The sequence below is a fragment of the Culex pipiens genome, chromosome 2 (genome assembly GCF_016801865.2).
Source record: "Culex pipiens pallens isolate TS chromosome 2, TS_CPP_V2, whole genome shotgun sequence".
Taxonomy (NCBI): domain Eukaryota; kingdom Metazoa; phylum Arthropoda; class Insecta; order Diptera; family Culicidae; genus Culex; species Culex pipiens.
Window position 1 is genome coordinate 23,137,630 of NC_068938.1, and position 16,041 is coordinate 23,153,670.

Consider the following 16,041-nt stretch of genomic DNA (forward strand, 5'->3'; position numbering starts at 1 on the left):
TCTCAAATTGCAATTGTCTATATCATCCACACTTAGATTTCTTTACCGATTTTGGTAAATCGGTAAAGTTTAGATCGGTGAACCATCTGTCAAAATGAACAAAAATTTACCTAAATTCGGCAGTAAGATGAACAATATTGAACTTTATTACTTAATTTCGGTAATACTTCACCAAATTCAGTAGTTTTCAGTTTTCCGAACAGTTCAGCAGTTGAAAAATCTGTAAAATTTACCGAATTCGGTAAAAAATCTAAGTGTGTCTTGTTGACATTGAAGGGGGATTAGTTTATGACTTTTTGGGTGCCGTGAAATTGTGTGAAATTTAAATGTTTTGATTTGCATGCCGAAAAATTTTGATTTTTCAATCACTAGCCCAAGTTATGATAAGAACTTTTTTTTTTTTTTTGCATTTGGTGAAAAATGAGTTTTTCTCAGTGTCATCCAATAAACCCAGTTTTAATGACTCTCGTTATCTCCGAAACTATTGGTTCGATTTTAATATTTTCAAATTAAACTTTTGTAAAATAGTCCGCTCTTTTAAAAACAAATAACTTTGTAATTTTAGATGCAATAGCTTGTGCAATAGTAACCTTTCAAAAGGACGTAACATACTTTTTTCCGACATTTTCTTGATTTTTAAATTTCTTAATTATATTTATTGAAAAGGGCAGAAAATTTCACAAAAAAATTCAAATTGAAAATCGAACCAACAGTTTCTGATGTATCGCGAGTAAAAAACGTGGACTTATTAGTTGTCACTGACAAAATCCCATTTCTCACTAAATTAAAAATTTTAATCTGTATCTCAGCAACCAGCAGATTGATCAAGAAAGGAAAAATATAATAATTTTGGGGTAGACTTACTTTGTTTTTCTAAAATATTTTTGGCTCGGGTGCTTTTACTTTCCTGAATCCTGATAATGCATTTTACATAAAAACGATGTTGAAAATGTTATTTAATAATTGCAAAATTGATTTCGCATCTGAAAATTTATTTGAATTTTCTTGATACATTATAGATTATTTTTTTGCGAAAGCACATTTTTCCAAAATTATGTATTTAGTATCAGATTTTGCACCATCCTAAACTCTAACGCAAAAGATGCTTTTCCCCTAAAACGTATCAATAAATTTGAAAGTAAATAATGTTTTGAGAATTCATCTTTAAGTGATCAAAAATCAAAAAAATGGGTTATTTTCTTGTGTGACATTTTTGTTTAAAGTCTTAACTACGATCTACAACCTTGTCGAAAACATCAAATCGATCAGAAAATCTCTTACAGTTTTACTCTTTGGTTTTTGAGAAACTTTGTCCTTATTTTTGTTGGTAACGAATCCGAGATTTAATTTCTCGTAGGGGAGAGGCGGTTCGCCCTCTTTCAATTCTGAAAATTCCAAAAATGCAGCTTAAAATGGTTGATGGTTTGAAAATTTCGGATTAAAAGGACTGTTAAATGTAAAATTATACACAGAAAAAAAATCATGGTTTTATTATATCTAGGAAGGGGTACATCTTTTATGTCAGAAAAAATGTGTAATTTTACCTTTGAAAATTTGTAATTTTACATCTTTTCTGTTGTAATGTTGCTTTTTTGTCTAAATTGAGGTAAAATTGCATAATAAAAGAGGTAATATTCAACCTTCCAAAATTACATTTTCCAAATTTACACATTTTTTTACTGTGTACCACTATTCTGGTGTAATGTCGCTTTTTTCAGTCTAAGTTGAGAAAAAATTACATCATAAAAGAGGTGATATTCAACCTTACAAAATTACACCTTCCAAATTTACACAATTTTTTAACTGTGTACGCTTCAATGATTGCGTAATCAAAATTGATAAAAAAACAAAAAATTCTTCAACCTCTGTTTTTCCACGTTACTCAACAACTTAAAAAACCATAGGCATGTCATTAAAAAGGTTATTTAATGTGCTTTTCAAATTAGCAATTACTCAGAAGGTTTATTTTTATCAGGATTTTTTTTAATTTCTTGTTTAATTTTTTATGTTTACCGCTGGCATCATGCTGATTGTAAGTTCAGTGCGCGGTCCAAATAATTCACAGGTTTGAAATTTTTCACGTGTTTTCCTCTTTTCATAGCTTGCTCAATAGTTTCCGGAGAATTCCTCAGCAGAATATCCTTCGATTTTGGTGTTGAATTTTTGCACTCTGCGCATAATTCTGCGGAATTGTGTGAAAACGGTACCGGTACCAGAAAGGGCGCTGTAAAGTGGCGATTCGTTCAGGTTGAGCTGGTCTCCAGCATCGAAGATCTGCTGCGCGAGGCTCAATTTCGCCATCAACAGTTTAAACTCTTCATCAAGGTAATTTGGCCCCGGTTGAAGAAGAGCTCAGAGGACGCCGACGCGGCGTTGGAGGGCGGAAAGGACATATCGCGACTCATCAACTTGGCAGAAGAAACAAGAATTGATGGTGCCCTTTGATCCGGCGCGGATATGTTGATTTTGTCCGCGGTTTAAAAGTCAAACCGCGATGTTTCGGGGTCACCCCAAATGACCAGACGTGGCCACACAAAAGGATTCAATTTCTCTCGCCGAGGGTCGTCTCCGTGGCAGAAGGAAAGTGCAAAATAATTACGGGATAAGCGGTCTGACAGGCGAGTAATCTATAGCGTTTAAGATTGTAAACAACTCGTTCCGCACGTCGAACGGAGAAGGTCGTCCAAGTGTCCAAGCCACCATGAACCGGAGGGATGATAAATGATTGTTTGCTTTCCATCTCCGGCAGCTCGGTAGTTGACAGACGCACTCCGCCCTTTTTTTCGGGGAAATTTCTCGAAGCGATGCGATGATTGTAGAGTTAACCGGATTCTAAAATAATGTAATTGTAAAACTAACATCAAGAAGCGCATGATGTCCCCAAACTTCTCCCAAGTTTAACATGCAAATTTCCGTTAAAACTCATCACGGTTCACGGCTTACAAGTTCAACGGCACAAAGTCATGTCGCTGGCGCTCGTGTGCCCCAAAAAGGTCAACCTTCTAATAAAGTTGCTCAACAGCACGTGCGCTCGCCCCTGCCGCGGTAGACCAGCCTCAAGAATCCATGTCCAAAGTAATGTACCTACCAGAGTGTAGTACAACGGCAATCACTTTTCAAGGAGGCACGACTTTGTCACCAAAAACCCGGCCACCGGTAGCTCCCAACTAAAAGAGAGCTAATTAAGAAAAAGTAGCAAAAAAAGAGCAAACACTTCGTCACACTTGCTCCAGCGCGTTCCAGCGAGGAGGGAAAGGTTGCACAGGATCACGTGGCGCCCATTGCTCCGGATCGATACGGATGATGTACTGCTGAGAGTTGGCGACCTGCAAGTGCAGAGCTTGGTTGGTGATGGAAGCCAAAATTAATATTAAGCAAAGCCTGTTCAGCACGCGAGCAAGTCGTGATGGTTCGGAAAAACAAGCAATTACCTATTGCTTGCTTCTTCTGAAGACCGTTTACATCATTCCCGATCGATCTCGATTACCGTGGTGGACGGACCTCTTCGGGGACTCCCTAAACTATTTTTAATTTGATTAATAACAAGCTTGCGATTAATGGCGGGGAAGCTCGCCGACTTTTTCAACGCGGAATTCCTGGTTCAACTTTTTGTTCAACTTGGATGCAATGCGCGCCGTAATTGAAAGTTTAGTACTACTGGTTTGGACGAGTTAGACAACAGGTGATGAAGCAATGTCTTGCTACAACAGCTGATTGCCACGAGGAGGGTTCCCCCTTTTTTGGACCTCGGGAGTTGGGACATCAATCGATGAGCTAACGAAACATCACCACCCTTCAATTAGAGACGTTTTACTCAATGGCGTTCAATTTTGCTTAATTGTTGCACTCAACTCGTTTAATTAATGGATTCGAGACATTGTTTCAACGCCCCACTTTTCGAACCCAGAAGAAAAGGGCCGTAAACCAAAACGTTACAACGCCATTATCTAAGATTTGAAGATTCAGAAGGAAGTCGTAAACGATTTTGGGCACGTTCCGTAGCTGGAAGCTGCACGTGGCTGGTGATCCTGGAGGACCAGCACGTGGCCGGGAGATTATCTACGACTTCCGGAGGGAAGCAGTTCTGGCCTCAGTGAACAAGTGTGCTTCGTTAAGAAGCCCAATCGTGGCCGTCATCGGCACACTTCGAACCACTTGAGCAGAGTGAGGGCTTTTAATTGATTTCCTTTTCAGTTGACACCGAATCTGGTGGTGATTTTAAATTTATGGATTAGGGGGAATTACAGTTTAAATCAATATTGTTACAGCATTCTATTTAAATATCCTAGGAAAACAAGCGAAGTCGTATTATCTCAGAAAAAAAAAAAAAAACAGAATTGATCATTAAACGTTGTTCAATCAGAACCTAAACAAGTAATGGTCAACGGAGTGACACCATGTTTACCCCTTGTTTGATAAATACCAAACATGACAGTCGGCGGTGCCATTTCTAACTGACCATTAGTTTTAATTTCACCATTGAGCCGTCCACCGGGCGGACATTTCCTCCGGCATTTTCAATAGAACATAACTCAATCAGTCCTAGGAACTTTCCTCAACGCCAGAAAAAAACAAGCTACCGACCGGCCAAGGTTCACCCTCCCCGTGACATGGTGCGATAATTGCCCCAACAATGACCCCATGCTCCCCCCCGGGAGAAACGAAAAGCTATTGATTTATTGATTGATTTCACACATACACTGCCCTCCACGTGTAACTCCCGGACCTGAAGCTGGGGCTTGACACGCGTTTTTGTTTATGCACTGGTGGCGGCAAAAAACAAGACGAATAAAAATCGTTTGAAATTTATTTTCCTCCACCACCACGTGACAGCCATTCCAGGGAGAAGGTTTGGATTGGTAGTCGTTAAGGGAGTGCATATTTATTTCCTGACAATCCTATGCCCTGCTCTTTTTTCCTGAAAGGAGCAGGGGGACAATTGTCTTCCCGGCGGTGTGTCGCTGATTCGCGAGCGTGTTCAATGATCATTTTTCGTGAAATTTGGACAGCGGTGTAGCCAAGGAAAATCCCTTAATTCAAGAGATTCGAGAGATTCAAGAGATTCCAGAGATTCAAGAGATTCATGAGATTCATGAGAGTCAAGAGATTCAAGAGATTCGAGAGATTCAAGAGATTCAAGAGATTCAAGAGATTCAAGAGATTCAAGAGATTCAAGAGATTCAAGAGATTCAAGAGATTCAAGAGATTCAAGAGATTCAAGAGATTCAAGGATTTTAGGATTCAAAAATTCAAGGACTCAAGGAGTCAAAAAACTCAAGAGATTCCATCGATTTCTGCGATTCCTACCAGTTTATTAATGCAACTCTTAGCTACGGGCCTGCCCGTAGTACTACTCCAAGTCCATTGTACACCTTCAGATACGACGACTTCTTACAATTGTATCTCTATTCCTGCCACCTCGCGCCATGCAATTCCACAACTTGGCGCAGTTGACTACTTCATGTGCCAAGTTCAACGCTGCTGCTGCTGCCGCTGGAAAAAGAGAAACTAGAAATTATAGCTATTAGATATAAATAAACCCACGCAAGTGTCTGGAACAAAATGTATACAAAATAAAATTATCAGCATAACTTCCCGCGGAGGGTGGAGGAATTACGGGGCGAAGGCCAGGCGCGGTAGAGGTTCAATTATGGTGGTAAAACCTTCCTTCGGCGGACCCCGGACCCGATGTAGGTGCTAATGGTGTACAAAAAGCGCGACCGGGCGCTCGCGCCAAGATCCCAGATATCCCTGCCGCGATCTGCCGGAACGCGGTGGAGCAGGTTTTCGGTGGCGTCTACTGCGGCGATGACTAATTTACAGCGAGTTCATTCAAGTGTCTGTTTTCATTCCAATCAAGTGCGACACTGAGGCAACAATAGGGAGTTCGCCAAGGATTGCCAGACCGTTGAAATGGCAGCGCGGATCGCGTTTTAATTATTCCACATTGCGACACAGCCCCGCGCGAATTGAGAGATCTGGATCAGCTGCAGCTCAGCTAGAACCAGAAGGCTTGAACTATGGGGATTATTGATTGGATCAATCGCGCTCGCGGAATCAGATTTATGAAGTACACCGTTGAGTGAATGCTCGCGAAAGGGTTTTGCTCACTGGTGTGTTCTAATCCACTGGAGGGCCTGACACCCACGAAAAATTTAAATGAGCTATTGTCACGTAGATACTTGGCGTGGTGCCACTCCGTCGTCGTTGGACCCTTCTACACTGAATGGCAACTAGAAAGGGCACCTCCTGCGGACAATTCCGGGTACCACCGTGAAGTTGCGTCTTGATGGCGCTTTGTTGTTGTCTGGTTTGCAATTTAGTTCCTGAATAGTCTATTCTTGGTATTGGATCAATCTAGAAAATCTTGGATCACTCGAAAAGTATTAAACTGGACTCTTGAATCGCTTGAATCTCTTGAATCTTTTGAGTCTCTAGATTCTCTTGAATTACTTGAATCTCTTGAGTTTTTTTTAAATCTTTTGAATCTCTTGAATCTCTTGAATCTCTTGATTCTCTTGACTTACTTAAATCTCTTGAATCACTTGAATCTCTTGAATCTCTAGATTCTCTTGAAACACTTGAATCTCTTGAATCTCTTGAATATTTTGAATCTCTTGATTCTCTTGAATCTCTTGAATCACTTGAATCTCTTGATTCTTTAGAATCACTTGAATCACTTGAATCTCTTGAATCTCTAGATTCTCTTGAATCACTTGAATCTCTTGAGTTTTTTTTAAACTTTTGAATCTCTTGAATCTCTTGAATCTCTTGACTTACTTTAATCTCTTGAATCACTTGAATCTCTTGAATCTCTAGATTCTCTTGAATCACTTGAATCTCTTGAGTTTTTTAAAACTTTTGAATCCCTTGAATCTCTTGAATCTCTTGACTTACTTTAATCTCTTGAATCACTTGAATCTCTTGAATCTCTAGATTCTCTTGAAACACTTGAATGTCTTGAGTTTTTTTAAATCTTTTGAATCTCTTGAATCTCTTGAATCTATAGAATCTCTTGAATCTTTTGAATCTCTTGATTCTCTTGAATCACTTGAATCACTTGAATCTCTTGATTCTTTAGAATCACTTGAATCACTTGAATCTCTTGAGTTTTTTAAAACTTTTGAATCCCTTGAATCTCTTGAATCTCTTGACTTACTTTAATCTCTTGAAACACTTGAATCTCTTGAGTCTCTAGATTCTCTTGAATCACTTGAATCTCTTGAGTTTTTTAAATCTTTTGAATCTCTTGAATCTCTTGAATCCCTTGACTTAAATCTCTTGAATCACTTGAATCTCTTGAATCTCTAGATTCTCTTGAAACACTTGAATCTCTTGAGTTTTTTAAATCTTTTGAATCTCTAGAATCTCTTGAATCTGAAGAATCTCTTGAATCTCTGGATTCTCTTGACTTACTTAAATCTCTGGAATCTCTTGAAACTCTTGAATGTCAACTTCTTGAATCTCTCGCATCTCTTGAATCTCATGAATCTCTTGAATCTCTTGAATCTATTGAATCTATTTAATTCAGTGGGGGGAATGGTAGTTCAATAGAAATTCAATGTCTTAAATCATTATTTGAAACATTCTTTGCAACTTCTTTGATTAGTAATAACAACATTTGTTTTTCCCAAAAAAATAATTATTAAAGTTTCAATTTCTGAGAATTTTGACATTTCTTGAAGCAGTACACAAGCAGATTTTTTTGTGACAGATATTTTTTTTGCTGGTTTCAATGAAATTTTTGTACACATTTTAACAAGAACAATTTTTAGATTTTTTTGAATATTCGGAAATTTAAAAAAAGTTTTTCAAATATTATTTAAGTTTTTTTGAATTCTTCACATTTTTGAGAGTAATCTGTCTTCTGCTGCAGATAATTATTAATTTTATTTAATATTTGTTCATATTTTATAATTGTATTTATTTATTGTAATTTAAACGAAAAGAAGCCTAGAATAGTGGCTTTTTTGTTCAAAAAAAAAAAAATCAAATAAACAAACAATCAATCATTTGTACATTGATATCAGCAAATTAAAAATAAGGGGAGAGGGGGGCATGACGTTCTTGCAAATCAGTCAAGGGGGGAATGGATCGCAAAAGGTTGAGAAACACTGATTTAAGGGGTTACATACATGTAAATTGGCAAAAATGTCAAGGGTTGGTATGAGAACACGCTGAATATTTTTTTAAATTTGTTTTCAGGGTATTAAAATATACATTTTCATCTATTTACAAAATAAATATGAAGACATTTGGATGTAGCGTTGCCGAGCTATAGCTATTTTAGCAGTTTCAAAAACAGGGTGCCACGATATCTCAACACTGCGTTGACCAAATCGGCTCAAAATTTTGGTGAAGACTCACTAAACGGGTCCCGTGTGCATGACGAAAGCCGATTCTCAAAAAGTTTATTTTACAAAAAGATAAAAATATTTGTCTGTTTTTCATATAAAAAATCAACAGTTTTTGATTTTTGTAATTTTTCAAAAAACTAAAATTCAAAATCGGGCTTCGTCATGCACACGGGATATGTCTTGAGAGTCCTCACCTCAAATTTCCGCCACTTAAATCATAAAATATCTTTATGGAACTTTCAGGAGTGATTGGAAATCATCTTTTGAAAGGATTTAATAAATAATTGGAAATATGAATTTTTGAGATTTTTTAGATGTATGTAACCCCTTAATCCCTTCAATCTCTTGAATCTCTTAACCCTTTACAACCCAACTCCGTCTCTAGACTGGCTTCGATCTGAAATATCTCCAATAATCAATTTTTCAAGCAATTTTTGATCTTTAAAAAGCATTGGAAAGAAGAACTCTTAAAATTTAATACAATTTTAGGGTTGGAAGTTTGACTTCTTTTATGTGACTTTGCCAATGTTTTAAAAAATGTGTTTTTGGGGGTCAACTTTGGCTGTGTTTTTTACTAAAATTTCCTATTTTTTTAGTAAAAAGTATGCAGTAATTTTTGTAGTGTCCCAGACTATGCCTCTACGCATTTTTTACAATTTAAATGATAATGGTGCTATTCTATAGCAAATTTTTCAAAAAAGTGACTGTAAAAACATGAAAAAATTAGCTAGGAAAATGTAATGATAGGAGGTGGTAGAACAGGCCAAATGCTACCAAAAACAAACAAAATCTAAACCAGATAAATGCAAATAAAAATAAAACAAGAAAAACATAAAACAAGAGAAGTAAAGTTTTTAGTATAACAAAATTGCTCAGAAAAAAAATTAGGGCAGTAGAGGGTTAAACCTCTTAAACCTCTTGCATTTCTTGTATCTATCGAAAACGAAACTATTGGCACTACGCCCCCCGGGGCATGGCCTTCCTCTAACGTGGGATTTCTGCTCCAGCGCCTCTGACGAGACAGGAGAAACCGGGACCGACGTTTTACTTCACCATCCGATAGAAGCTCAGTGGATAAGGCGGGAATCGAACCCGCGTCTCATAGCATCATCGGGATCGGCAGCCGAAGCCGCTACCCCTGCGCCACGAGACCCTATCTATCGAATACCTTGAATAATCGAATCTATCAATTCCTCAAATCTCTTGAATCTCTAAGAGATTCGAGATTATCTTTTGAATTACTGATTCTCCTGAAGAAAAGACCAAACCTCTCGAATCACTTGAGTGTAATAACTACAACGAATCTTCAAACAAACCCAGCAGCACTTTGGCACGCTGCAAACCTTCAAACACCACGATTCTACCAAACAGTCCCATCTTGTACAGAGCAGCCCAGAGGGGAACAAACGAGGAATTAATAATCATAAATTTGCACTGCCAGCTCCGGCGAACCTCCACTCCGTGGTCCTCGAAGATGTGCAACCAGCCTCCAATCGTCGTCGCGCTACCGTTCCGCTACCCAGCCAGCGTCGTGTAATCGGTCATGTTTTGACAAATTTATTGTTAATTAATGCTAACGAAGTCCAACGCGGAGAGCCCCGCGGAATCACCTGTTTACACGCCCCGGACTTGCTGGCGAATGTGCTCAAAAGAGGCGGTTCGCCGACTTGATTTGGTCCCGCGAGGATCGCCAATTAGGCGCGCAAAACGATCGACGGGTAATTGTGCGCGGTTATGAAATCTCGATTTCTGCTAATTAAGCCGAGGGGAAAATTGACTCATTTCCACACAACGCGACTCGTCTCCAAATAAGGTGCCTTGGCGACGATCAATTATGAAGTTTTCGGACGACTTTCTCACGATTTGTCCCCCTGGGTTGACTGTTTTCAGTGCTGATTCGTGATGCATCACCCACGAAACAAACAAAAATGCTTCGCTGTGAGGGTGAAAAGAATATGCTACAAGTCACTTAAGGGGAAACCCCTTTTTGTCCACAATGTTGCAACGCGGTGGTAACTCGAGAGTCAGACTAAATTAAAAGGGTCGTCGGCCGCGGCTGCAACGACTGGCAGCAGCCAAATTAAATTAGCTCAATTTATGATTGTCCCGGCCACCCCTAAATCCGCATCGGAACTAAACATGAGAACAGTGGGAAGAGTCTACAGTTTGATATCAGGGGGTTGAAATGTGATTGGTCCTTGGAAAAAATACTCAGGTTGATTTAAAATCCGTTTATTTCTCCCGAATCATCATTCTCGTATACTTCAATCCTGCTTCGGCCCAACTGGTACTTTTCTGCCAGTTGATGGTTGCGGAACTTTTCTGATTGAGGTGTTCACCGTTGAGATTACTGAAAGAGCAAAATTGATTAACTCTTATAACTGCAAAATATAGTATGTCAAATTACCTGTAATGACACGCCTGATACCACCAAGCTCCCTTATATTGCTTGGCACAATTCGAACTATGAGGATCATTGTCACTGTCAAACGTCGAAAACTTCATTCCCTTGTGATACGCCAGAGAATCGTCAGCCGTTCCGCTATAACTTCCAAGCTTGTTCAGTGCATATTTCTCAGCTTCACCACCCAGCTGAAACTCGGTATAGCGAGCGTACTTGTAGTTTCCCGAAAAGTCCTCCAACTCCACCATCAACTCGTACGTCCCACGTTTCGTAATTTGGTGAATTGCTTCCAGTCCCAGCCAAAACTCCTCCCCAATCACGCCGAATCCGTCCCGATAGTCGGACCAACCGCGGTAGAAGTTGACCGATCCGTCGAATCTCTGCTGGATTACGAGCCAACCTCCACCGAAGCGTTGCAACTCGCAGAACACGGAGATCGGGGTTGAGTCGTTTTCTAGAATTAGGTTGAAGATTTCGGAAGCTTTGGAGTTTGCAGACTTGCATGACTTGATGTTGGCTTTCTTTGTATCATCTTTTGATTTCGGACTTGACAAGTCAACTTTAAGAGCGTGGGTTGAATTCGGCCTGAATCTGTCAAGTTCTTGCCGAATCTTGTCATGATTCGCACACATGGTTTGGAGGTTCAAAATTTGTCTGAAAATAAAACAAAATTCACGAAAAATCTACGCAACTTTTGAACACCTTCCATACTTTGAGTAGTCCGCCACCAGTGAAACGTTGGCCGATACGCCGACCTGCAGGTCGTCAACGCGGTCGGTCAGCTGCTTCTGGTGGTGATGCATTAGCTGATTCACTTGCTGCTGATTTCCCTCCAAGGAGCGCTGATTGTTCAGTACGGTTTCACCCAGCTCCTTAACGTGGACAAAAAGCTCTAAAAAGCTGAAAGCAAATAGTTTGGTTAGTTCTTGCGTGTTTAAAATGAATCCAAATTTACCTAAACTGAAGCTGATCCAGCCGTTCTTGCACCAACTCATAGCCAAATCCTGAGGTTGAAATATTTTGTGGAGTCAACTCTGCTGCACAGACTGAAGTTGCGATGATCAAACTTAAATACTGCAGACACTTTGAAGCCATTCTGCCTCTCGATCCTGAAGAATCTGTTGAATGTGGATGCCACTCGTTAGCATATCTGCTTTTATACCAATTTTAGTGCCGAAGAAAACGGGGTTTGCCGGGAACGAAACGGGGATTTTTTGTTGCGATAAAGGAGCTATGAGTAGTTTCTTATATTTAGCAGTCGTCTGTTATCAGCCCCAAAAGTACAAATCGTTGCATGAGCACAGCTGTAGCAAGAGGAAAGAAGTTGACAAAACTAAATAATCTGAAATTAGATACAATTACAAATTACAAACCCATCGATTAAAACAAAAACCATACCATAGTTGATCCATCTAAAAAATGTTGCCCTGTCAATATATTTTTTTTTGCATTTAGGCCGTTGCAAATATTGCAAATATTGAAAATAGAAGTCTAACCAACTGAAAACAATCTAAGATGCATTTTTTTGCATTGATAATCATATTAAGCATGTTTGGGCTTGTTTAAAAATGTTTTGCATTTTTATGGAATTCCAATGTAAAGCACTGCAAAAAAATTATTATTCTCAAAAAATGAAATTTTCATCAAGACTTAGATATTCTATATTTTTTTAATTTTTTTTTAAATTTTTGTCATTTTTGTAATTTTTGTTATTTTTGTAATTTTTGTCATTTTTGTCATTTTTGTCATTTTTGTCATTTTTGTCATTTTTGTCATTTTTGTAATTTTTGTCATTTTTGTCATTTTTGTCATTTTTGTAATTTTTGTAATTTTTGTAATTTTTGTCATTTTTGTCATTTTTGTCATTTTTGTCATTTTTGTAATTTTTGTAATTTTTGTAATTTTTGTAATTTTTGTCATTTTTGTCATTTTTGTCATTTTTGTCATTTTTGTCATTTTTGTCATTTTTGTCATTTTTGTCATTTTTGTCATTTTTGTCATTTTTGTCATTTTTGTCATTTTTGTCATTTTTGTCATTTTTGTCATTTTTGTCATTTTTGTCATTTTTGTCATTTTTGTCATTTTTGTCATTTTTGTCATTTTTGTCATTTTTGTCATTTTTGTCATTTTTGTCATTTTTGTCATTTTTGTCATTTTTGTCATTTTTGTCATTTTTGTCATTTTTGTCATTTTTGTCATTTTTGTCATTTTTGTCATTTTTGTCATTTTTGTCATTTTTGTCATTTTTGTCATTTTTGTCATTTTTGTCATTTTTGTCATTTTTGTCATTTTTGTCATTTTTGTCATTTTTGTCATTTTTGTCATTTTTGTCATTTTTGTCATTTTTGTCATTTTTGTCATTTTTGTCATTTTTGTCATTTTTGTCATTTTTGTCATTTTTGTCATTTTTGTCATTTTTGTCATTTTTGTCATTTTTGTCATTTTTGTCATTTTTGTCATTTTTGTCATTTTTGTCATTTTTGTCATTTTTGTCATTTTTGTCATTTTTGTCATTTTTGTCATTTTTGTAATTTTTGTAATTTTTGTCTTTTTTGTCATTTTTGTCATTTTTGTCATTTTTGTCATTTTTGTAATTTTTATCTTTTTGTCTTTTTTGTCATTTTTGTCATTTTTGTCATTTTTGTCATTTTTGTCATTTTTGTCATTTTTGTCATTTTTGTCATTTTTGTCATTTTTGTCATTTTTGTTATTTTTGGTTATTTTGTGTCATTTCGTGAATAATTCATTCGCATTTTTTCTCATGTTTTTAAAACTTTTTTCCAATAGTAAAAAAAAGTTATCAGAAATGGTGTATAATCGTGTTTTTTAGCGTTATACATATTTTTTTTTTAAATTGTCCAAATATTTTAGGAACCACTTCCACATCAATGTTTTCCTAAACGAAACAAACCCAACGTGACACAAGTGCCGCACGCATATTCTCATTGTTTGTCATCAAAAGAATAACATTCAATTCATCTCCCACCGATAAAGGAAGCATACGCTACCAGCCACTTGCGAGAGTGTCCATCAATTGAACGGCGCGTGTGCCGAATTGCCGACTGGCCCCTCCTGAGTTGGTTTATGGAAATTGTGCTGTTGCACCAGCCAGCAGCATCACCCATTACCGGAGCAGGAACCGGAAAGGAAAAAAGCTGCCGTGCGCACGGGAAAGCATCCTACACAGGCACTTCACCCTCATCGATGCGTTCGTTTTGGGGTGGTTTTGGACGGGCTGGGAATCCACGTGACCTGTTTGATTTATGGTGGTTTGCCTTGTTACAATCGAGTTGAGGGTGACTTGCACCCCGCACCAGGATAACATCTATTGGTACTTTTGCTTTGAATGAAAAGTATTTTTTTTTCTAAATTACTTTAAAATCCTCTACAAAAGAAGAGTCAAATTTCCAAGTCACTAGGTGAATTGCTCCCGCAGGATTTTCCACCACCAAGTGATAATGGATCTTTGGGTGCGGATTTCACTCGGCAAATGGCGGCGTGGTGTGTCGACGATTCTTTACGGTTAATTGATAATTCTGAGAGCCTTCCCAGGGAAAGGGAGTGGCTATAAGCTGATGTTTTTGCTGCTGGTGGTGGCAGCGTGAGAATCGTTGGCCGTTTCCGGAAATCAGCTGCAATTAAGTCTGCGTAGAATCGGGAAGTGGATTTCGGGCCGGATTACGGTGCGTTTTCCCACACAGACTGTACAGAGTTGTCGGGCTGGTCGTGGCCGGTGCTGCGGGCAGGTTTCGCAATTGATTTGGTGAAAACAGGGGGAGGGATTTTCCATGAGAAAGTGAAAAAAGAAACATGCGCCGCCGCAGCAATGCAGAACGTGGACCTGGGCAGCAGCATCATTAGCAGGGAAGCTGGTTTGAGGTTTTTATGCGAAATGCTGGGTTGGGTGTGAGGAAGAGTTGGCTGACATTGACGTGCATGTTTTTTTAAATTATATTTTCTTAAATTTAAATAATAAGGATTTATATCACTGCAGTTTATATTTTCAAAATGAACTCATATTTAATTTCCAGCTATTTAAAACCAATTTAAAAAATATCAGTAATGCTGCCAAATATTTCCATATTTTCATTTCAAAGCATACAGTCATCCCTCATATTCGGAACAGATTACAGATCGGCCAATGTTCAAATAATCATAGCAAATCGGTAATTGAACTTAATGATTCGCTTTTACCTTCATTTGAAAGCCTTTCATGTGATCTTTCGAATGCTGTATCGAACAACTGCGAAATTTAACTTTTATATCAAGTTTTTGAAGAAAAACTTTGACCCTTGAAATCCACAAATTCGGAACACTTTTTTCTTACGGATGTAAACAAACTTTGGATCTCTCCAGGAGTACATATTTGTAACAAAATAATGACTTCACACACTGAAACCAATGAAACTCATGCTTAGTGATGTTTTAACCATGGTCTGATAACTTTTTTTGTGAAAATATCAGTTAAATTCAGGTGTTCCACAATTGTGGGAGGCACAATAACATCCCACAATCATGGAACAGGCAATTTGGAGACAGTGTTTCGCCGCTCTGGACAAAATAGTCTTGAAATGAGGTTTTTTGTTCAAAAAGTACTACTTTTACTAGTGAAATAGTAAGAGAATGTCCAAATGAAGGTCCTAAAAATAGTAGGGTCGACAGAAAAGCTGCATTTGGCATGTTATTGACAAATTATCACAAAAGTGTTCCGAATTTGTGGGTGTTCCGAATATGTGGGATGACTGTACCTTTTTCAGAATAATTTTAACTTGTATGGTAATTATTTGTCGTTTTAAAGCTCAGTGTTCTAAAATGAGAAAAACTTTTTGAAAAATTTGTTGGAAAAAAATCTGATTGCTCTTAAATATGCTTTCAACAGAGTTTCAAACAATAAAACTCTACATTTCTCATCCATTTTTTCCTGGAAGCAATGAAAAAAAAATCTGAAATTTCCGATATTCTATGATATTCCATGTAGTGTTAAAAGATTTTGATCAGCCTGAAAATCATCACAACACACTGGATTGTTAATTTTTGTAATGAGCAAATTTGTTTAAAAAAATTTGAAATGATCAGTTGAAAATCAAGTCCTAATAGTGGAAAACTCGAAAAACCACTGAAATATAATTTTAAACTCAAACTGAACATGCATTACCGTGCTGATAGCAAAAGCAATAAAAATAAATGGCATCATAATATTCCTTACTGTACAAAAACAATTGTAAAAGAATTCGATCGGCTAAAACATGAAAAAATGAAAAATCTGCATAAATTTGATAA

General features: G+C 37.5%; 1 protein-coding gene across 1 annotated transcript; it reads right to left on the reverse strand.

The window, feature by feature from the left end:
• Positions 1-10,573: 10,573 nt before the first annotated feature.
• On the reverse strand, positions 10,574-11,872 carry LOC120422400 (fibrinogen-like protein A). Its single transcript, XM_039585818.2, has 4 exons — positions 11,717-11,872; positions 11,473-11,661; positions 10,765-11,415; positions 10,574-10,707 (listed from the first exon to the last, which is right to left on the reverse strand). Exons 1-4 carry the CDS (start codon positions 11,854-11,856, stop codon positions 10,590-10,592), a joined length of 1,098 nt encoding a protein of 365 aa, XP_039441752.1. The 5' UTR covers positions 11,857-11,872; the 3' UTR covers positions 10,574-10,589.
• Positions 11,873-16,041: the final 4,169 nt, after the last annotated feature.